Source organism: Eptesicus fuscus, chromosome 20 (genome assembly GCF_027574615.1).
Source record: "Eptesicus fuscus isolate TK198812 chromosome 20, DD_ASM_mEF_20220401, whole genome shotgun sequence".
Lineage (NCBI taxonomy): Eukaryota > Metazoa > Chordata > Mammalia > Chiroptera > Vespertilionidae > Eptesicus > Eptesicus fuscus.
Window position 1 is genome coordinate 12,261,929 of NC_072492.1, and position 20,971 is coordinate 12,282,899.

The window sequence follows — 20,971 nt, forward strand, 5'->3', positions numbered from 1 at the left end:
GTTCATAGTGACTTCCCCTTCTGTTTTCACAGACATTAAACTATGAGGGATGAACGATTTCAACTTCCTACTTCCTGCCAACAAACACTGACATCTAAACCAATTCTCCTAGACAACCAAGGTTAAGGTGCCTTCTCCAGTTCAAAGCTAATCCCTCCACCTGTGCTCAGACTGCTCCCTTCCCATTCCCCTCTCTTCAACCCCTGCCTCTCCCTACTGGTTCTTCCTCCATGGTAAATAAATGCATGCAAGTCTCTTCTACTAAAGAAAGGAAGGGAGAAAGGGAGGGAGGGATGAGGAAAGGTGGGAGAAAGAAAGGAAACCAAAGGAAAAACACTCCACACTTAATTCTCTTTCACAGTAAAATGTATCTCTATTTCCTCTCTTTTCATTTTTGCTGTTTTTATTTTCAAAGTTATATATGCACATAGTTTGAGGCTCCAGATAGGACTATAAGGTCTATTACAATAAAGAGTAGACCCTTCCCCCCTCCAATTTCCTTCTCAGAATCACCTCTGAGATTTTTCTTTTAGTATTTCCCTCCATATCTCTAAACAACATGTTCATTAATTTTTTTTTCAAATATATTTTATTGATTTTTTACAGAGAAGCAGAGAGAGGGATATAGAGTTAGAAACATCGATGGGAGAGAAACATCGATCAGCTGCCTCCTGCACACCCCCTACTGGGGATGTGCCCGCAACCAAGGTACATGCCCTTGACCAGAATCAAACCTGGGACCCTTCAGTCCGCAGGCCAACGCTCTATCCACTGAGCCAAACCAGCCAGGGCATTAATTTTTGTTTTTAAGCACTATCTACTGGCTTCCCTCCATGTAAAGTGAAAACTGAGCTCCCTTTCTTCCCTCTGCCCCACCATGGATCACTTTCCATCCTGCCCCTGCATGCTATACTCCCAAGAGAATTATATCAGTTAGGGTTAGATCAATATTCATTATTAGCTTATGTAATGTTATTCATAGCTGTCATGTGATAGCGACCTAATGCCTTTCTCCTCTTCCATAACTTAATTTTCCCTGAATCTCATTTAAAAATTTGATTATTCTCTGATTTTATCACTAATTCTGCCCTATACTCATCCAAGTTTATATATCCTCTCAATTCATTCAAAACAGATGTTAACCTCTTATCTCCTTGAAAAAATTCTCTAGGAGCCTTCCAATCTGGGTCTAACTCTAATAACCTCCTGAGAAAGGGTACGTGGGAGAAAAATTTGAAACCCTATATCGAAATGTCTTTATTCTGTCTTCATTATTGATAGTTTGACTGTTGTGAGACTCTAGATATCACTTAAAATCTATTCTTACACAGTGCTAGAACAATAGCTGGCCACCTAGGTAAAGACTGGATTTTCCTAATCCCAGAGTTGGTTGAGACCATATGACTAAGTTTTTTTCAATGGAATGTGAGTAGAAATTATATGGGCCACTTCCTAGCCAGACCTGAGATTGGTATAACTCTACATTTTTTCTTCCCTCTCCCTGCCAGCTTCTACCCAGGGATGGCAGCCACCCAGTTTTGACATTGTGGACAGCAATGCCCTAAAGTGTTTCTCAGATTTTACTACGCATACCGATCATCTGGGGATCTGCAAGCACAGATGCTGATTCAGTAGGTCTGTGGTGGGGCCTGAGATACTGCATTTCTAACAAGCTTCTAGGTAATGCTAATGCTGCTGGCCTACAGATGACTTTTCAGTATAAGACCCTAAAGCAGTGGTTCTCAACCTTTCTAATGCCGCGACCCTTTAATTCAGTTCCTCATGTTGTGGTGACCCCCAACCATAAAATTATTTTCGTTGCTACTTCATAACTGTAATTTTGTTACTGTTAATGAATCGTAATGTAAATATCTGTGTTTTCCGATGGTCTTAGGCTCATTTTAGATGTCTTAGCAACCCACAGGTTGAGAACCGCTGCTGTAGAGCCTAAGACCATCGGAAAACACAGATATTTACATTACGATTCATTAACAGTAACAAAATTACAGTTATGAAGTAGCAACGAAAATAATTTTATGGTTGGGGGTCACCACAACATGAGGAACTGTATTAAAGGGTTGCGGCATTAGAAAGGTTGAGAACCACTGCCCTAAAGGATGACAGAGTATATTGCAGGCCTTGGTCTCTGTATGATTTGTGGAGCACACTGAACTACCCACTTTTTTTTTTTTAAGAAAAAAATAAGTTCTATTTTGTTGAGTCATTGCATTTTTAGCCTTCACCCTAGCAGAGCTGGAGTACAGAATTCCAGATTGGAAATCACTTTCCCCCTAAATGCTGAAGGCATGGTCCCCTGTCTTCTAGTCTGGAGTGTTACTATTAAGAGGCTCGGTGCCATTCTAATTGCTGACCCTTCATATGTGGTCTGTTTTGCATCTGATATTTCATGATGTGCCTTGATGCTGGGCAATGGATGGGCCCTTTTCATCTGGAAGCACAAGCCCTTCCTTCCTTTATTTTTTTAAAATATGTTTTTATTGATTTTTAGAGAGAGGAAGGGAGAGGAAAAGAGCAATAGAAACATTGATGAAAGAGAAACATCACTGATTGGCTGCCTCCTGCATGCACCCTACCAGGGATCTAGCCCGTAACCTGGGCATGCGCCCAGACCAGGAATCAAACTAGCAACCTCTTCGTTCTTAGGTCGACATTCAACCACTGAGCCACACAGGCTGGGCAGCCCTTCCTTTCTTACTCTTCATTTTCTCTGATCTCTAAACGCCCTGGTCTGATTCTCTAATCCACCTCCCCCTCTTTTTTTTTTCCCTATATGCCTCCTTTTGTTTTACTTGCTGGGAGAGTTCCTCAATTTCTCTTTAAACCCTTTTGTTAGAATTTTCCATCCCTTCCCTCGGGGTTTTCCTTTTCAAGTGTGTTTTCTTAGATGCAATCCTTTATTATAGTATCTCTTATGTAAAAGTATCAATAGTTTTCTTTTTCCTTAAGTTTTACTTTACATTGTCTATGGACAAAGTTGGGACCTGCCAACTGTGGGTTTCACCATGGGGTGATCTGGCTAACTGCTTTGTTGGGGGACCCCTGGTGTTAATACTGTAAGGTGTTTCCTCTCACTAGTCAGATTCCCCAGATAAGAGCCTTCCAGTCTCTGATCTGGATGGCAGAGTTCAAGAAACCACCTCTCAGTAAATAAACTTTCACTTCTCTATTTTCAATACAACTGTTCCCAAACATCCTTCATGCTGAAGACCCTCTGCTTTCCATCTCCAACAAATAAGTCTCCAGTAATATTATGGGTTGGAGGTGAGTAGTTGCCCAGATATATGGAGTAAAGGAGGAGATGGGAGGGGTCTAAATACTTCAAAGAATCCTCCTAATGTTAGTACCACCTACACCCCAGTCGTACATGATGCTAGTAATTCAAGGATATATCAAGTTGCTTCTAAACTTTCTTCACTGCTGGTTTAGTTACCACTTCACTGCTAAATCAGTTGCTACTGCCCAACCGGTGTGGCTCAGTGGTTGAGGATGGACCCATGAACCAATTTTGATTCCTGGTTTGATTCCTGATCAGGGCACAAGCTTGGCTTTTGGGCTCCATCCCCAGTAGAGGGCGTGCAAGAGGCAGCCGATCAGTGATTCTCTCTCATCCTAGATGTTTCTATCTCTCCCTCTCCCTTTCTCTGAAATCAATAAAAAACAAACATGTTTTTTAAAAGTTTGTAATAACATCAGTTGCCACTTATCCTTCTGTTTTTCAGTTTCTATCTAAAACTTTGCTATTACCTCCTTTCTTTTTGACCCCTTTATGAAATCCCCTATTGTTATATTATTATTATTCTTAATCCTCTCTCGAGGATATTTTTTTCCATTGACTTCTAGACAGAGTGGAAGGGAGAAAGAAGAGGGAGAGAGAGTCCCCTGTTGTTAATTTTGATATTTTTTCATTGCCTTTTAGAGAGTGTGGAAGGGAGGGGGAGAAACAGAGAGAGAGAGAAACATCCATGTGAAAGAGACACGTCGACTGGTTGCCGATCAGGGCCAGGGATCTAGCCTGCAACGGAGGTACGTGCCCTCGATCTGAACCTAACCCAGGACCTTTCTTACTGCGGGCCAACACTCTATCCACTGAGCCAGACCAGCTAGGGCTAGAGTCCCTCGAGTTTAACTGAAAGTCTCCATTCACTCGCTAACCCTGTGCAAACTGGTTTCATTCTCAATCTTCCATAATCTGTCAACACTGATCTTTCCAAGTGGGTAAATCTGTCATAACTCACCAATTAAAATCCCTCAAAGGTCCCAAATGCCTTCAGAACAAAGTCCAAATTCCTTAGCTCGCAAACCTTTTCCAGATCTGTCTCCTCACTCCAGTCTCCCCAGCCACACCTACCCACCACCACATTCCATTCGCTCGAACTGAATCCCCTGCTGTACCTTCCGAGGTGCTGGACCCCTTCAAGCACCATGCGCTTGCCTGTGCCAGTTCCTTCTTCCTCTTCAAACAGGTAGGTACCTGGTTAAGGCTTTAGATTCCGTTCCAGCAGCACCTCCTCCCAGAATCCTCTCTCTGTGCTCCTGGCGATACACCCGGGGCATTATCTCTAACAGAACGCCTGTGCCACTATCGCGGGAGAGTCCACCTCATTCGTCTTTGCAAACCAGAGACCACCACATAACGGAAAGCCAGAAAGGGAGAGGTGAAAAGGCTGCAATAAGCCAGCTTCTGAGAATATACTGATAGTCGGTGTCTCCGTTGGGCTCCCGTCCAGGAGGAAGCGCTAGGGCGAAGAATGTAACACTCACCCAGTCAAGCCTTCCCCAGGCCCCAACACATGGCGGAGCCGGGTGGGCACACAGAGAGGTTCCACGGCTGTGCCATCTGGAAGAATGCCCCAGAACTCCCACCACCATCACCTAGCGCCAGCGGACGCTCCATTAATTCTTACAGAAGAAATTAACTATAGACCACGAGATAATGCCGTGAAGGTTTGACGGGTCAGAACCGCCCCTGGTTACAGAACGTTCCGCTCTACTCTCTGGCGCCGGCAGTCCGGAGGCGGTGGCGCAGGTCTAGGCATGCGCAGAACTCGCTGGGAGTTGTAGTTCACCAGGTGAGCCGAGAAAGGCGAGGCTTCGCTGAGCATCCTGGGAATTGTAGTGCCGGCTCGAGATCGCTCTCGGCGCCGGCGCCAACCGACATTCCCTTCCGGGCTCAAACGTCGCGCTTCGCGAAAGGGGAAAATCCTGTGGGTTCCCCGAGTGACCGACAATGGCTACCTACAGCCTGGCAAACGAGCGACTACGCGCCTTGGAAGACATCGAACGGGAAATCGGCGCCATCCTTCAGAATGCAGGTTCGGGAAACGAGGACCGGAAGGCGGAGAGCGAGCCCGAGCCCCGAGCACGTGCGCCAACCCGAGCTTAGGAGCGGGGACGGGGAAGGACCCTAGGTGCTAGCGCTGCGAGGGAGGGGGCTGGGGGGGGTGAGGGGTAGAGGGGCTGGCCCTTGGGCGGGGCTGGACTGCGGGTCTCTGAGTAGCCCTGCCCTCTCTCTGCCCCCGCAGGTACCGTAATCCTGGAACTTTCCAAGGAAAAAACCAATGAGCGGCTGCTTGACCGACAAGCGGCGGCTTTCACGGCGTCGGTGCAACACGTAGAAGCGGAGCTGTCGGCTCAGATCCGCTACCTAACCCAGGTGGGTGGGTGGTGGGAGGTGCAGTGTGCCCAACCCAGCTCTCTGCCTTAGCCTTAGCCTTAGCCTTCAGAGGGCCCAGGCGGAGCCTTGACCTCGGGAGCCAGGCAGGACCAGGCCGCCCAAGCCGGCACCAAGCCGGATGAATGACCCTGGCCGGACTCCTCCGTTCCCCGGCTGGTTTCTTCCTCTAAAAGGAAAGGCGGCCCTGCCTATTCACGGGTTTCATCACATGAACCACTAGATAAGGAAGTTCTGGGAGAGGGCTTGTAAACAACCCAAGAGCCACAGGACTTTGTCCCCAGAAACTGACCTCAGGAGCCTGAAACCCCAGATAGCTGCTTCCTGAGAAAGGAGACGGGGTTGAGGGGGTTCTGAAGTCATTACAATAGCAACCACTACTTACCAAACTTTCACAATGTGCCAGACACTCTGCGTGATCTTATGTAATCGTACAACTCTAGGAATTAGTTGTTGTCACCCCCATTTTCCAGATGAGGTGATCAGAAGTTAAGTGGTTTGCCCTAAGTCATCCAGCTACCATGTGGTATGGATTCAAACTCTGGGAAGAAATGAGACAAGAGACCTGATGCCTTGTTGGGGAGATGGATAAGGGAGGGGGTGCTTCCTTGACCAGTTGAAATGTCCTCTAGGTGGCCACAGGGCAGCCCCATGAGGGCTCCAGCTACTCTTCAAGGAAGGACTGTCAGATGGCACTAAAGCGAGTGGACTATGCTCGCCTCAAGCTCAGTGATGTGGCCCGAACCTGTGAGCAGATGCTGGAAAACTAAGCCAAGTAGGCTGAGAGACATCTTGGAGGGAGATCACCACCTCCACCCGGGACAGAACCTGGAGACCTGTAGGATGAGGAGCACAGGCTGCCATGCGTGCCCTGCTGGTCATATATGAGTGCGGGGGCCTGATGCGGCGGGGATCTCCCTTTTCCGTGGCCAGCACGGAGAGAGATGAAACTGGTTCTTGACAGAGGCGTCCAGGGATTGAGAAATAAAGAAATAAAGAGACACAGAAGTAGATGCAAGCTGGGTCCCGGGTGGGTCGCTGACCTCTTCTGCTGGAGAGACAGACGACTCCCTGAGCCACGCAGCACATTTATTTATACTCCCATATACAAGGGGGTTTCACCGGAAAACTTAAGATTAAAGGAGCTTGGGAGGGCCCAGGTCCATTTCATTTCCTCTTTTCCGGTGCTAGACTGGTTCCACATCTCAAAGCCCTCTTCCGGAACCTGGACAAAGGTAAGCCAGGAACTGGCAACACCTCCGCACTCCTGGGGCGGGGTGCAACTGACATGACTCCGCCAATATCTCGGGCTTAGTCAACAGCAATCTAAAGAATGTCCATGTGTCTTCCCAGGGGGCCCTCTACATATGAGGACAAAGAGGCAAAAGGTGGGAATGGAGAAACTTAAAGCCCATGCCTGCCCACCACTCTGTGCTGGCTCCTCCAGCAGGTGCTCCTGCTCTGACTTTACCAAAGTGCTGACAAGCTCAGACAGGAGATGAGAGTCAGTCACCCAACCCACTTCCTCAGATACTGCATGTCCTTGTCCGCTTCCGCGGACTTGAACCAATGAAGACACATTCTTCTTCATTGAAGAGATAAAACAGGGACTAAGGGTTTTAATAATAAAAAACAACAACAATAAAGACTATCACTGGGGCATGACACAAGGGATTGAGGAAGTAAATCCAGCCTGGATGGCAGCTGATGGCTGCTGAGGGAGGGTGGGAAAACCCAGGCCTTAAGTGTGGGGTCAGGGGAGGAAGCAAGTGAGGGCGAAAGTTGGTGTGGTATAGAGAGAGACTTTGGGGAGGGGGGGCATCATCAGTAGAGAAGCTGAAGCCAGGAGTCATGGTAAAGGGGTAAGGGCATGAGGCCAATGTATACAGAAAGAAGAGTCAATAATTAGAAAAACAATTTTTAGTAAAAATAATACACATTTAGAATTTTACACAATGTAAAGACAGAAAACAAGCAAAAGAAAGTTCTAACAGGGCAGTGGCTGGTTAAACAGTAACAGATATGTACAGAGTGCCTACTATGTGCCAGAGAGAATGTTCCAATTTATTAAATGTTAATGGTGGTGAATAAATCACATTTTCTACCCTCACAAGCTCCCATTCTTAGCCCAAGTGTTGGAATATGGTGCCACAGGAATATATTGAAGCTGCAAATCTGGAAAAGAAATTGAAAGATGAGCTCTGAGATCAATGGAAGTTGGGGTGGGGAAGTGATAGCTTGAATTAGAGAATCAGACTCCAAAACATTTAATTGACAATCTGGTACACAGTAGGTAATAAAGACTTGTGAATTAAATGGATGGCTCCTACTTTCTACCCCTTCATCTCCCACTAGTCTGTTCCAGCTGCCACCTTGATATTTCTTCAAGCACTGCCTGGCTTTGAAGGCCAAGCACTGGTCCCAAGGCCCATGGTGGCTTCCCTCCCTCCCCATTCTGTATTCTCGTTGACTCTTCTCACGTGACTTAAGGTCCACGGTGCAGATAGCCTTCATATTTGTCTGCCTGGGGTGAATTCCCAGCTATCTGGAAGCTACTGGGATCAGGATCCCTGCCAGGGAGACTCTGGTTCCCCATGGAGGGCTTCAGAGATCCACTTTACCTGGAGAGTACTGCGGTGACTGCTTACTTCTCCTCTTACACATCAAATAGAGAAGGACTCCAGTGAGGACGAAGACGATGACCAAGAGAACCAGCACTGGCATTAGGATACGTATCCCAGCTGTAGGACCCCCATTTTTTTCCAACTGCTTCTGGTTGGCCCCAGCTTCAGGCCCAGTCTCTAGACTGTGGCCCACGGCGGAAGTAGTGGTTTCATGGGCGTGGATGTGCTTTTTATCCCAGGACAGTGTACCTACAGGAAGGGTAGGCTGCTGGGTAGACCGCAGGGTGAGTGGCAGGTACGTCTGAGCAGGGATGTCCGTGACTGCAGGTGCCCCTTCAGTGGACTTGGGAATCTGGATGCTGGGGGCAGGTGAATGCTCCTGCTGGACCACTCTCCCAGAGTAAGCATGTCCACATTCTGGAAAGGCAAGAAGTGAGGAATCATGGTTATGAGGAGACTGGGTGAAGAAGCAGGTAGAGGCAAGGATAGTGGGTTAAGGGGAATATCAGGAACAGCTGAAGACCAGGAGAGAAAGGCAGGGGAGAGGTGAAAGGTGGGGGAGAAGGAAGTGAACCACTGCAACATGAAACCACTAGGACAGAGGTGTGTTCTGACCTGGGTTGGGCCCAGCCAGTGTTGCTCAGTGGTTGGGTGTTGATACATGCACCAGGAGGTTGCTGGTTCGATTCCCGGTCAGAGCACATGCCCAGGTTATGGGCTCAATCCCTGGAGGCAGCTGATTGATGTTTCTATCTCTCTCTCCCTTCCTCTCTCTAAAAATCAATAAAAAATATTTTTTAAACAAAAGAGAGACTTGGGTTGCAATCAGCTATGAAGTAGCTGTGTGACCTTGCCCTTGTCTCTTAACCTCTCAGGGACTCATTTGTTTCAGCTGTAAAGTGGGGATAATTTCAGTACCAAGGGCCATAGTAGCTGGGAGTGTTACATGAAATAATGTAGGCCTATAGAGCTCAAAGGGCAGGAAGCTTACCACGTATGTTACCAAGACGACTTTAGGCAGGATGTGAAAAACACTTGGTATTTTAATGGTTGTGTATTTCTTTTAGGAGAAAATACAACCAGTGCATTAAATTTATGACTTCACAGATATTATTGCCTAGGGCAAGTTGCTACTTAAGTTTTCAAAAGTAGCTTGTGGCCCGGCCAGTGTGGCTCAGTTGGTTGAGCTTCATCCCATGAACCAGGAGGTTGCTGGTTCTATTCCTGGTCAGGGCACATGTCCAACTTGTGGGCTCAGTCCCCACTAGTGGGTGTTCAGGAGGCAGCCAATCGAGGATGTTTCTATCTCCCTCTCTCTAAAATCAATAAAGCCATTTTTAAGTGCCTTGTGTACACTTAAGATTTATTCATCTCAAAAAAAAAAAGATTTATTCATTTCATTGTGTGCAAATTCTACCTCAAAAGAAAAAAGGAACAATAAAATACTGAATTCTATATGCATGCTGTAATGTTTGGAGGTGAAGTATAATCATGCCTGCAATTTACCTGGAAATGCATCAAAAAAATAAGGTGGATTGATGATAGAGGATGGATAGACAGATGGATGTGCAATAAAGCAAATATAGTTAAAATGCTGTAAACTCAATATTGTAAAATATACAATATATTTGCTTTATTATGTATATATATAAAATATGTAAAATATAAACATAAAAACTAAGTATTGTAGAATCTAGGTGGTGGGTATATGGATGTTTACAATTCTTTCAACTTTTGTATACTGTATGTCTTTAAATTTACATAAAAGAATGGAAAACAAGAATAGTGTCCTGATTTCAAGGAAAATATTAAGTAAATAATAGCACAGGGTGAACTAGCAGAAAATCATGAAAGTGGTAGTGAATGATGTGGTAGTGAATGATGTTTGGTGAACAGGGCCTTAAGTGAAAGTACTTTGGCCAGCATCAGACGAGGAATGTGAGGACTCACAGGGCAAAGTCTGAGGCGAAGAAAGCTATAAGGTGGAGGCGGTGAGCCCTGGAGACAGAGCCTGGAGAGGAGGAAAGCACTCACCTCTCCGATCAAAGCAGTTCTTCAATTCAGTAACCCACGGGTCTTTGCTGCCCCCGCATACACTCCAGGAACGCAGTGGGGACGTTATTTGGAACCTTTGGAGGAACAACCTGGTTTTAGTTTCAAGAGGGCCCCCAGCCCCCCTTTCCCACCTCTTTCCTCATTCCAAAGACATGAGGTCACCTCCAAGAGCAACCAGTTTCTGCTGAACTGGGAATTTCCCAGGAAGGTGGAACAGGAAAGTGAAGGTGTGGAGAATTAAGGCAAACAACCCAGAGAAAGGTGAGGCGCTCCCAGAAGAAGTTCAGGTTTGACCAGAGAGGGTCCTGGAGGCACCTGGCAAGGAGGCACTGCGCAGGCGCTGCCTTCTCAGGGGTGGGTGAGATTACCTGACAAAGCCATCACAAGGAACATGGTCCGTCAGGTGTTCTCGGAAACGTTCCATGGCTTTAATCGTTGGAGGAGAGTCGGGAAGAAATTTTCTATCACAGTAACAACTTCCAGCTCTGCTGCCCTCGTTGCCGTGGCCTGAGTGGGACAGAGGAGGTCAAGCTCAGGTTCCCAGGCAAGGCGCGCCACCAGCTGGTCACTCATCCCCCACCCACTGCCCCATCGCAGCCTCTCCCCTCGGCCCGGGCCGGATCGCCATGCGCAGCCCACACAGCACACCCCTGAAGACTGTTCGTGCCCCAGCCGGTTTATTCGGCCTGGGGACTGCGGAGTCCCCGGTTCCATTCCCGTCCAGGGCACACACCCCGGTTGCGCCTCGATCCCCAGTAGGGGGTGTGCAGGAGGCAGCCAATCCATTCTCTCTCATCCTCTCTCTCTCTGAAATAAAAAAAATACATTTTTAAAAAGATGTATATAATATCACCTGTATCCAGGTGTCCCGCAGCCTGACCCCAACTCCAGGCAGCTGGCCCTCCCCCTGCCCTGGCTGCCCTGGGGATCTCCGGACGCGCCTGGCTCCCCACTTATTCAACTCAATCCCGAGGCCCTAGGGTCTCCCCGACACGCACAACACACACATACATACTCACACACAGCCATCCCCTGCCCCGGATCCGGGGATCTGGGTCCCCGCCCGGCCCCGACGAACCTGGCTCAGTCAGCTGCGCTAGCAGGAGGAGGAGCGCGAGGAACCGGGGTCCCCAGCCCCACCTCATCTCGGGGCGGCCGGGCCCAGTCTGGCTCCCCGACAGGCTTCGGGGAGGGACGCTCGTTCGGCAGGTTTCTCTGAGGCTTTCACTTCCTTCACCGGCTGCACCCGAGGTTCTTGGGGAGACGGAGGCCGTGGGCGCGCGACCCCGGCCTGGACGGCGGGGCGGCGCGAGGTGGCAGCGCCCACCCTCCCTCCCCTCCCGCGCTCGCAGCTCGCGGCGTCTCGAACCGACACAGCGCGGTCGGTACCGTCCACCCCGTGCGGCCCGGACGCCCGCGGGTGGGAAATTCCCGGAGGCGGAGCTCCTTCGCCCGTGCCCACGCACCAGGCGGGAGCCTTCGTGGACGGGTTGGCCGGGAATGTCTCAAAAGGGGAGACGGAACGCTCGGGCTGCGGAGCGAGGCGGGCAGGAGGCTGCGTGTCAACGGGCAGGCTCGACGCGGTGTGGGGATGCCCGCCGCGCCCGCCGCTCACCTGCCCGGGCCGGCCCCGGGGACCTGTGGCACCGGCGAGCGGTTCACCCGCCGCCTCCTCCAAGATGCTTTCACTTCCCTGGCTCCGCGGGACCTCGTCACATGTCCGGGGTGATGGGGGCAGGAAAGTCCGCGGGCCTCCCGGAACACACGGCGCCCAGACGCGAGGAGGGGGCCACGGGCTCCGCCGCCCTGACGTCACCCCACCCCCACCCCGAGGTATTTACCTTCGAAAAGTGGCGGCGGCTGCAGGTACCGGAGGAGTGGAACGGCCAGGAGAGGCCAGGTCTCCGGGGGCTCACCGCAGACCGATCCAAACCGAAGGGAATGCTCCTGCTCCCTCCTCCCACACCCCGCAGACGGATCCACAATTCTTCCCTCCCTGCCAGACCCTTCCCCACAGGATGAGCCCTCCCTCACCTCTGTCCTAACTCAAACCCTGCCTTTGAGTGGAGCCTCAAAATCAAATACCATCTCACCCCCGAGTACATCTTTAACCCTAAGGGTCTACTTTCTAGTCTGGCTCCCGTTCTCATCCGGGGATTCCCATCTTCAGCCTTGAAAGCCTTCTTCTCAGATCCTAACACTCACCCATAGATCTCCCCCTACCTGACTCTTAAACCCACCCTCCCATTGTGTGACCCGGCCCCCAATTCCCGGCACCGGCCTCTCCCTCACCCTATAACCCCTTCCTGGGCTTAGTCTGAGCCCAGGCCCTGTGCCCCTGACCGAAGACATGGAGTTTGTGTCTGGATATCGAGATGAGTTCCTCGATTTCGCCGCCCTCCTCTTCGGCTGGTTCCGAAAGTTCGTGGCAGAGCGTGGGGCTGTGGAGACCAGCCTCGAGGGCCGCTGGCGACAGTTGGAGGCGCAGATCAGAAGGCTGCCCCAGGACCCTGCCCTTTGGGTGCTCCATGTCCTGCCCAACCGTAGTGTGGGCATCAGCTTGGGGCAAGGGGCAGAGCCAGGCCCCGGACCAGGCCTGGGGGCGGGCTGGCTGCTGGGAGATCAGCCCCCGCTCCACCTTCGAGACCTAAGCCCCTATGTCAGCTTTGTCAGTTTGGAGGAAGGCGAGGATGGGGAGGAGGAAGAAGAGGAGGAGGAAGAGGAAGAAAATGGAGAGGAAGAGGGTGCAGGCACAGAGAAGGTCGAACCAGAGGAGGATGGGGAGCCAGTCCATACGAGCAGGGAGTCCCCCCAGGAAGCAAATCTTCCAGGGCAGCCGGAGGAGGCTGAGCAGAAGGAAGGAGGTGGCGGCGAGAATGGCTGTCAAGACGAGAGGGCAGAAGACGAAACTGGGCCTAAGAGGAGGAAGGGGCGAAGAAGTGGTAAGAAGCCAGGGCTGGCCCTGCCCTAGCCCCTGCTCAGACATACTCCCCTCTGGAGCCCTCTTAGCACTCGGAACCCAGCTCGCTAGGAGTCACAAACAAAAGGATGGCTTCAGGCCAATCTGGCCTGAAAAGGTGTTTTTATCGTCCCACATTGTTTTTTCATTTGAGCCAACATTTATATATTGTTTTTTTTTTTAAAAAAAAAAAAAAAAACAACTCCTAAAGTGTGGAGTTATACCTTCTTAAGAAAAAGTAAAGATCGGCAGCCGATGCTGGTACCGTGTATCTGCTGCCCCTTTAAGATAAGGCATATCCTCTCTACCTAGTTCCCTTTACTCACTTAGTTTACTTGCCTACACCCTGCAGGCATTTGAGTTGAATATCCCTGATCCTGATCATCTTTGCTACCCCCCACCTCCGACTTTTCTTCTCCAGAGGCTGCCCCCCTGCACCTGGCCTGCCTCTTACTGGTGACGGATGAACATGGCACCATCTTGGGCATCGACCTGCTAATGGATGGAGCCCAGAGGAGTGCAGGCAAGGGCTCATGGACAGAGAACCTGGCTCCTCGGGCCTATGCTCTCCTCTGCCACAGCATGGCCTGCCCCATGGGCTCTGGAGACCCCCGAAAGCCCCGACAGCTTACTGTGGGAGATGCCCAGCTGCACCGGTACAGCAATCTGGTGTCTGAGGGTGGGGAGGCCTAGGGGGCCCGGACTTCTGGACCATGCAGCCTGATGCCCTATTCACCCCCCATTCAGAGAGCTGGAGAGTCTGGTCCCAAGGCTGGGAGTGAAGTTAGCCAAGACCCCAATGCGGACATGGGGTCCCCAGCCAGGCTTCACCTTTGCCTCCCTTCGGGCTCGAACCTGCCATGTTTGTCACAAGCACAGCTTTGAAGTGAAGCTGACACCCTGGTGAGCAGCCTGCAAAGATGGAAGGAGAGGAAGGAAGACCCCAACAGTCAGGCAAACAGAGAGGCTGGTGGGGGACCCTACAGACAGAGTGAGGAACAAGGAAATTAGATGAAGAAAATGAGTTGTTGCCCTAGACAGTTTGGCTCAGTGGCTAGAGTGTCGGCCGATAGACTGAAGGGTCCCAGGTTTGATTCCCGGTCAAGGGCATGTATCTCGGTTGCAGGCTCGATCCCTGGCCCTGGAGGTGTGTCTCTCTCACATCAATGTTTCTCTCTCTCTCTCTCCCCCTCCCTTTCACTCTCTCTAAAAATCAATGGAAAAATATCCTCAGATGAGGATTAAAAAACAAAACAAGCTGTTACTGGCAGAGAGAATACAGACAAACAGATTGAGTTTGGGCAGCTGCAGGGCAGACAGATGGCAGACAAAGGTCTTCCAGAGATTAACACTGGGTGCCCACCACTCCCTGTGACCCCAGCCCCCAGTGTAGCGCTGTCTTGTACTGTGGAGAGGCCTGTCTCCGGGCCGACTGGCGGCGATGCCCAGATGATGTGAGCCACAGATTTTGGTGCCCGAGGCTTGCAGCCTTCATGGAGCGGACAGGGGAACTGGCAACTCTGCCTTTCACCTACACGGCAGGTACCATAGGGAGGTCAGGAGGGGGAGGGGGAACTGGCACCGGGCCTTTGTGTCTGGGGCCTGGATGTCTGGGAACAGGGTCCTGGAGGTTAAGTCTGGATCCCTGGAATGAGGGCTGGATGCTGGGCATTTGGGGCAGAGGACTAGACCTTGAGGCTGGAGACAGAGTTTCTGGAGCTAAGGACTCAGCGCCCGGGGCCCTGGGATAGTTTAGGGGACTTAGAACTGGCGATTCAAACACTTGCTTCCCAGCTCCACCACTAACTGGTGACCTTAAGCAAATCATTCTACGTCTTGGTGCCTCAGTTTCCTCATCTGTAACAAATGCTCCCAGGAATTGTTATAAGAATTCTGTCGGCTGGATGCCTGCTACACTGTAGGCACTCAGACATGTCAGTTCTCTCCCTGACTAGCACCAGACTCAGGCCCAGAGTCCTTGGGAGAGGCTGAGGAGAGCTAAAGTCTGGGGGACCCCTAGCCACCAGGCCCTCGACCTTCTCCTCCCGCTTCTCCAGAGGTGACCAGTGAAACCTTCAACAAGGAGGCCTTCCTGGCCTCACGAGGCCTCACTCGTGGCTACTGGACCCAGATCAGCATGCTGATCGCAGGCCCTGGCACCCCCCGGCACCCCCGGGGCAGCACACCATCCCCCAGCCTCCTTCTCAACGGTGCGTGGGACCCCTCCTCAGGCTTGGGCCGCTCAGGGAGAAAGGGTGGGGGAGACTAAAGTTGTCTGGGTCCCAGATAACCCCTCCACATACACACCAAACCCTACCCCTACTACCAGGGCCATTTCAGTCCCTTCCTCAACCCTCTACTGCTTCCCTCCCCATCCAAAAACTATCCCTAGGCAACCCCCTCCCCCCATTTCTCCAGGTCCTCTCTCAGGTAATGCAGCTCCTTTGGAAGAGAGAGGGAGGCATGCCAGGTGGGGGTCTCCCTGACACTGGGCTCCTCCTCTTCCCTTCCTCCTCTCAGGAGATCCCTACCAGCTTCTTCAGGGGGATGGGCCTGTCCTGATGCCTCCTGTGCCCCCAGATCCACCCAGGGGCCTCTTTGGTGAGCTGGAGGGACCCTGTAGGAACTAGGGAGAGGGGTAGTGACTGGAGAGCAGCAGTCTGGGTGGCTGAGATAAGGGGGACTATTAGATTGGAGGCATTGGGGTCCAGACCGGGGGCCAGGTCCCCCAGTAACCCACTCTCCCCAGGCTCGTGGCAGGATTACTACACATGGCGGGGCCTCAGCTTGGACTCCCCCATGGCCGTGCTTCTCACCTACCCGCTGACTGTGTACTACGTCATCACCCACCTGGTGCCCCAGTCCTGTAAGGAGAGCGGACGCAGGGGGAGGAGTGCTTCCCGAGGGGCAGCAGGGAGCTGGCAGGGGGCGGGAGGGGAGAGGAGGGAGGCCAGACCCTTAAATGGCCAGCTTCTCACACAGTCCCCGAGCTCAACATCCAGAACAAACAGTCTCTGAAAATCCACGTGGTGGAGGCTGGGAAGGAGTTTGACCTGGTCATGGTGTTTTGGGTAAGTCCCTCCAGGCCTGAAGGCTGGGCATCTGGGTGGCAAAGTGGATGCAGGGTGGGACCCAGATCTGCCTCTCTGTCCTTTAGGAGCTCTTGGTCTTGCTCCCCCACGTGGCCCTGGAACTACAGTTTGTGGGTGACGGCCTGCCCCCCGAGAGTGACCAGCAGCATTTCACCCTGCAGAGGGTGAGGGCTGAGGGGTCCCCCTGCTCTCCATCCCTGGTCCTCCTACTGTCCTCCTCATTCGGCCTCGCCCTTCTGCTCCCTCCTCCCCTCTCCTTGGTCTTGCCTGACGCATCCTCCAGCACCCTAACTTCCAGTGGTTTCTGCACCCCACTCCTGGCCCCCCAGGACGGCCCTGACGTCTCTGTCCGCCCTGGTTCCGGGGTGTCGGCTCGGCTCAGCTCTGGAACTAAGGAGAAGGGGGGCCGGAGGGACCTGCAGATCAAGGTGTTTGCTCGGCCCTACCACCTGCTTCAGGGGCCCAAGCCCGACTTGGTTATCGGTGAGCACCTGGCCCGGGAGTGTGCGGAGGCGGCAGGAGGGAGACGTGGCAGCCAGCTTCTCCCTGCTCTCCCTTGGTCCACAGGATTTAACTCTGGCTTTGGTCTCAAAGATACTTGGCTGAGCTCGCTGCCCCGGTTACAGGTGGGCAAAGGGGCAAAAGGGAACTTCTCTCACCTCCTGCCCAGTCCCTGCTCCTTCCCTGAAAGTCTCCGCTTCTCCAGCATCTGTTCCACTGACCTGGGGGGCCGCCTCTGGCCCCTCCCTGTGCCTGCCCCGCACCCCTCCTCCATCCCGGCCTTTCTGGGGCCTCAGGGTGCACCCCAGTCTACTACCCTCGCTGCTGGGGAGGTCCCTGGGGGCAGGGGCCTCTCTGCGTGTCTGAGGCCCGGCCCCCACCCCAGTCCCTCCGAGTGCCCGCCTTCTTCACCGAGAGCAGCGAGTACGGCTGTGTGATGGACGAGCAGACCATGGCAGTGGCCGCCGGCGGGGGCACCAGCCCCCCACAGCCCAACCCCTTCCGCTCCCCCTTTCGTCTCAGAGCGGCCGACAACTGCATGCCCTGGTAGGGACCCCTCCCCTTCTTCTCCCCCAGACCCCATCCTTCCTCCCCCGCCCCCACCCCCCTTTAGCTTCTTCCTCTCTGGCTGCGCATCCCCAAGCCCAGCCCTACCATCGTCTCTGCTCTCCTGGGACCCTCCTTGCCCAGCCCTACGACCAGCCTTTTCTGCCCCCTCTGGGCGGGTCCCCACAACCCCACAACCCCACAACCCCCCCCCCCGCCACTTCAGACCCAGCTCACAGCATCCCTCCCGCTCCGCGCCCACCCCCGGGACCCCGTGCCCTCCGGCCGCCGGGACCCGCCCTGACGGCGCCACGCCCCGCGCAGGTACTGCAACGCCTTCATCTTCCACCTGGTCTACAAGCCCTCGCAGGGCAGCGGGGCCCGCGCGGCGCCGGGACCCGGGCCCCCGGCCCCGGCCCCGGCCGCTCCCGCAGCCCCCGCCCGACGGCGCCGCGGAGAGAAGAAGCCGGGGCGGGGGCCCCGCCGGCGGAGGTGAGGGCGGGGAGGTAGCCGTCCGCGCCTCCCGCACCAGGCCTCGGAAAGGGACCTAAAACCCGTGAGGCCGAGGGGCAGGCCGCTGGGCCGAACACGGGAAAGGTAAATAAAATTGCTTGTTTGAAACCACGGAGTCAGACGCTCATACTTGGGTCACCCAACGGGGAGGGGAGGTAAAGGTTTAGGGATGCCTTAATTTCCTCCAGCTTCTTTCAGTCCCTCCGTGGCTGTCCCTCTCTCTTACTTGAGACCCTGGCCCTCCTTGTTAATCCCAACCTTCTGGTGTGTATGTGGGTAAAGCCATTCCCCCTGCCTCAGGGCAAAACCAAGAAGCAGAAAGTGGCTTCTCACTGGGGGGTCAGGGGGACCTCACAACCTCCCATGGGAACCCACACCCTTTGGTTTATATTCAGTGAAAGGCCCCAGCCACTCAACTGTCCAAATTAGAAACCTGGAGGCCATCACCTTCTCTCATCACATGTAAGCAACCAAGAGCCAACACCTGCTGAGTCAGATGGCTGGTCAGTCAGATCCACCGGTTTATGTCCAGTCCCGCCACAAAGCCAGCTCCACGTTTTAGCCAGTGTATTTCTTCTAAAACAGACATGAAAACACATTGCCCCATTCACAAATCCCTTCAGTGACTTCACTCTGCTTTCTTTCTTTTTTTTTTCTTTTCGTGGAAGAAAAACTTTTAATTGCCATTGCAAAAAACATCTGAATGAAGTAGAAATTGTTTCCAATAACATTAGTAGAGAGTATGTTCTAGAAATTGGAGGTAACTGGATGTAACATCCTGGCAGCAATTTAATAGAACAGTCCCGGATGGTTAGGCTGAGGCCAACACCTAATGAGGACGAAAGCCTTGTCTGTGGGGCATTTTGGAGGATACCTGGAGAAGTATTACACTGTGCATAAACCAAATTGAATTGTCATGAGTGTTGTAAAGTTTCATATAGTAAAAGTTTTTTTTCTACATGCACTTCAATTTCACAGCAAGAGTGGCATAGGATGCCTAAACACAGAAGAGAGCGTTCATGCAAGGTATCTAACTCCTTGACATAATAATGCGTACAGTTCAAAATGATTACACTGTCATTACATCTAGGCTTTCTGCAACTACACGGTGGTGGTTATGGAAAGCATGCCCCCCCACCCCCCCCACCCCTGGTATCAACATCTACATGTGTTTCCTTTTTGCATTTTTCCTTCATTTTTGTTAATCAACTCTGCTGCTGTTGCTGCTTCTTAGCCAAACTGGTAAAAACTAAGTTGTAATCGTTGAACATAGCACTCTGGCAATCAAGACGTTTAAAACCTTCAATCTTCCCGGGGCGAAGAAAGCACTGTGTGATCTTCAGATCTCTGGCTTACAAATGAGGTGGTCACACACTTTCCTGGCTGGCAGACGTCCAACAACTTTCCTGCTCAGGTCATCATAGGAGGTCTGACTTAGGCTCGTTCCAAAGCTAACACAAGAAACTTCTGGTCCTGGAGTGATGTGAATGGTCCCATAAGCTCCATCCGATTTCATGCCCTTCATCGAATACCCACAAGGACTGCACATGGTGGCATCCATGACAGGACCTGGTATCAGGTCACCAATTCCACTCTCACGAGTGACATCCTTTGCAGTAACACCCTCTTTCATGTAGAACTGGGCCATAACTGCTGGCTCCAGCTCACTCGTCAGAATTTCCCGGGTTTGATCTGGCTGACTGATGAACCCTACTCTCTGGGAAATCCAAAGTGTACAAGTACCAACAGTCAGAATTCATACGTCCCATGCAATAGGCTACTCCATTTGGGAAAATTGCATTAAGAAACTCTGTTTCTCCCTGGAAATTCCGGTGTGGGAACCTTTGGTGAGAAGGCTTCATGAAATTCTTACGAGAATAAAAGAAGCTTTGTATTGAGCCAAATCCACCGTCAACCCTAGCAAGTTTCAACAGGGGAACCAGTGCTTTCGGCAAGAGGGTGGTACCACATGCCTTCAAAACGAAACCTCTCCTGGAGACAAACATGCTCCTCTCACTGAGTCCACACGCTCCCTGCTTGTCAGTTTTTGTCCCACTTATGATGGAACATTGCACACCCTTCAAAAGTATGTCCCACTCGGATCTTGGGATGGTGCGAAGCTCCCCAGATCCTTGACTTGCGTCGGGTTGCTGCTTGGAGAACCAAACCTCTAGTAGCTTCTCGGTCCCTACGGAAAAATGTGCAGCTTCCATCACCGTGAGGCTAGCGAACAACCAACAACCACAGAAAATCAAATTAAATCTCTTCTCCCGCCGCTGCTGCGGATTGTTCCAGCTGTTTCAGGTTCCTTTTTTTTTTTTTTTTTTTTTTCTACAATTTTATATTACCTTTTTTAAAAAAAAAAAAAAAGAATTAATAAAATTTTCCCAGCTTTTTTTTTTGTGTGTGTGATCAAAAAGTTGAACGTGAGTCTGTTGGAGATAGAGGCAGATACAGTTCAGTCTCTTGTAGTCCGCTGTTTCCCCGTTAGAGAGCGAGCTGAGCGAGCGCTAGCTAATGTCGCCGACTATACTGTGGAAGCTTCACTCTGCTTTTTTAAAAAATATATATTTTTATTGATTTCAGAGAGAAAGGGAGATGGAAGCATCAATGATGAGAGAGAGTCATTGAACAGCTGCCTCCTGGACGCCCCCTTCTGGGGATCGAGTCCACAACCAGGGCATGTGCCCTGACTGGAAATGAAACAGCGACCTCCTGGTTCATAGGTCAACTCTCAACCACTGAGCCACACTGGCCAGGCTTCACTTGCTTTTTTGAGTGTTGGCTGGACTTACTGACTCTCATGAATATAGAAAAGGAAAAATAGTGGAGTAACCGGCAGGTACCACCTTAACCAAGTGATTAAGGTTAAAGAAATGGCATGTTAACATCATATGTTTCCTGACATGATGCAAAGAGAAGACCACATCACCACTGTAGTATTCTTTGCAAAAATCTATAACCTCAGCCCTGGCCCGTGTGGCTCAGT

At 51.6% G+C, this 20,971-nt stretch overlaps 3 protein-coding genes and 1 pseudogene across 4 annotated transcripts; 2 read left to right on the forward strand and 2 right to left on the reverse strand.

The window, feature by feature from the left end:
* The first annotated feature begins 5,151 nt into the window (after positions 1-5,151).
* MED11 (mediator complex subunit 11) lies at positions 5,152-7,573 on the forward strand. Its single transcript, XM_054709073.1, has 3 exons — positions 5,152-5,333; positions 5,544-5,674; positions 6,325-7,573. Exons 1-3 carry the CDS (start codon positions 5,249-5,251, stop codon positions 6,460-6,462), a joined length of 354 nt encoding a protein of 117 aa, XP_054565048.1. The 5' UTR covers positions 5,152-5,248; the 3' UTR covers positions 6,463-7,573.
* Positions 7,574-7,597: 24 nt separating this feature from the next.
* On the reverse strand, positions 7,598-12,079 carry CXCL16 (C-X-C motif chemokine ligand 16). Of its 2 annotated transcripts, none has more exons than XM_008156701.3 (5): positions 11,450-12,079; positions 10,740-10,878; positions 10,351-10,445; positions 8,314-8,733; positions 7,598-7,867 (listed from the first exon to the last, which is right to left on the reverse strand). In XM_008156701.3, the coding sequence occupies exons 1-5, from the start codon at positions 11,514-11,516 to the stop codon at positions 7,800-7,802; spliced, it is 789 nt and encodes a 262-aa protein (XP_008154923.3). In that variant the 5' UTR covers positions 11,517-12,079; the 3' UTR covers positions 7,598-7,799. The 2 variants fall into 2 exon arrangements, with proteins under 2 accessions (XP_008154923.3, XP_054565047.1); XM_054709072.1 differs by lacking the exon at positions 11,450-12,079 and adding an exon at positions 11,391-11,446.
* Positions 12,080-12,253: 174 nt separating this feature from the next.
* On the forward strand, positions 12,254-18,055 carry ZMYND15 (zinc finger MYND-type containing 15). The gene is made up of 13 exons (XM_054709071.1): positions 12,254-13,313; positions 13,752-13,986; positions 14,078-14,233; positions 14,712-14,872; positions 15,388-15,540; positions 15,851-15,931; positions 16,080-16,196; positions 16,313-16,401; positions 16,488-16,586; positions 16,752-16,905; positions 16,990-17,048; positions 17,309-17,469; positions 17,794-18,055. The coding sequence occupies exons 1-13, from the start codon at positions 12,722-12,724 to the stop codon at positions 17,963-17,965; spliced, it is 2,229 nt and encodes a 742-aa protein (XP_054565046.1). The 5' UTR covers positions 12,254-12,721; the 3' UTR covers positions 17,966-18,055.
* A 1,132-nt stretch (positions 18,056-19,187) lies between these two features.
* LOC103299850 (S-adenosylmethionine decarboxylase proenzyme-like) lies at positions 19,188-20,231 on the reverse strand (annotated as a pseudogene).
* Positions 20,232-20,971: the final 740 nt, after the last annotated feature.

What these genes read in the sequence shown, in the direction of transcription:
- MED11 (XM_054709073.1), top strand. Translation starts at nt 5,249, where the DNA reads ATGGCTACCTACAGCCTGGCAAACGAGCGACTACGCGCCTTGGAAGAC. An exon ending in CGCCATCCTTCAGAATGCAG is followed by an intron (nt 5,334 to 5,543) that starts GTTCGGGAAACG and finishes CTGCCCCCGCAG; the next exon opens with GTACCGTAATCCTGGAACTT. An exon ending in AGATCCGCTACCTAACCCAG is followed by an intron (nt 5,675 to 6,324) that starts GTGGGTGGGTGG and finishes AATGTCCTCTAG; the next exon opens with GTGGCCACAGGGCAGCCCCA.
- CXCL16 (XM_008156701.3), bottom strand. Translation starts at nt 11,516, where the DNA reads ATGAGGTGGGGCTGGGGACCCCGGTTCCTCGCGCTCCTCCTCCTGCTA. An exon ending in GAACTGCTTTGATCGGAGAG is followed by an intron (nt 8,734 to 10,350) that starts GTGAGTGCTTTC and finishes TTGCCTTTCCAG; the next exon opens with AATGTGGACATGCTTACTCT. An exon ending in GTCACCGCAGTACTCTCCAG is followed by an intron (nt 7,868 to 8,313) that starts GTAAAGTGGATC and finishes TTTCTTTTCCAG; the next exon opens with ATTTGCAGCTTCAATATATT.
- ZMYND15 (XM_054709071.1), top strand. Translation starts at nt 12,722, where the DNA reads ATGGAGTTTGTGTCTGGATATCGAGATGAGTTCCTCGATTTCGCCGCC. An exon ending in TCCACCCAGGGGCCTCTTTG is followed by an intron (nt 15,932 to 16,079) that starts GTGAGCTGGAGG and finishes CACTCTCCCCAG; the next exon opens with GCTCGTGGCAGGATTACTAC. An exon ending in AGCATTTCACCCTGCAGAGG is followed by an intron (nt 16,587 to 16,751) that starts GTGAGGGCTGAG and finishes CTGGCCCCCCAG; the next exon opens with GACGGCCCTGACGTCTCTGT.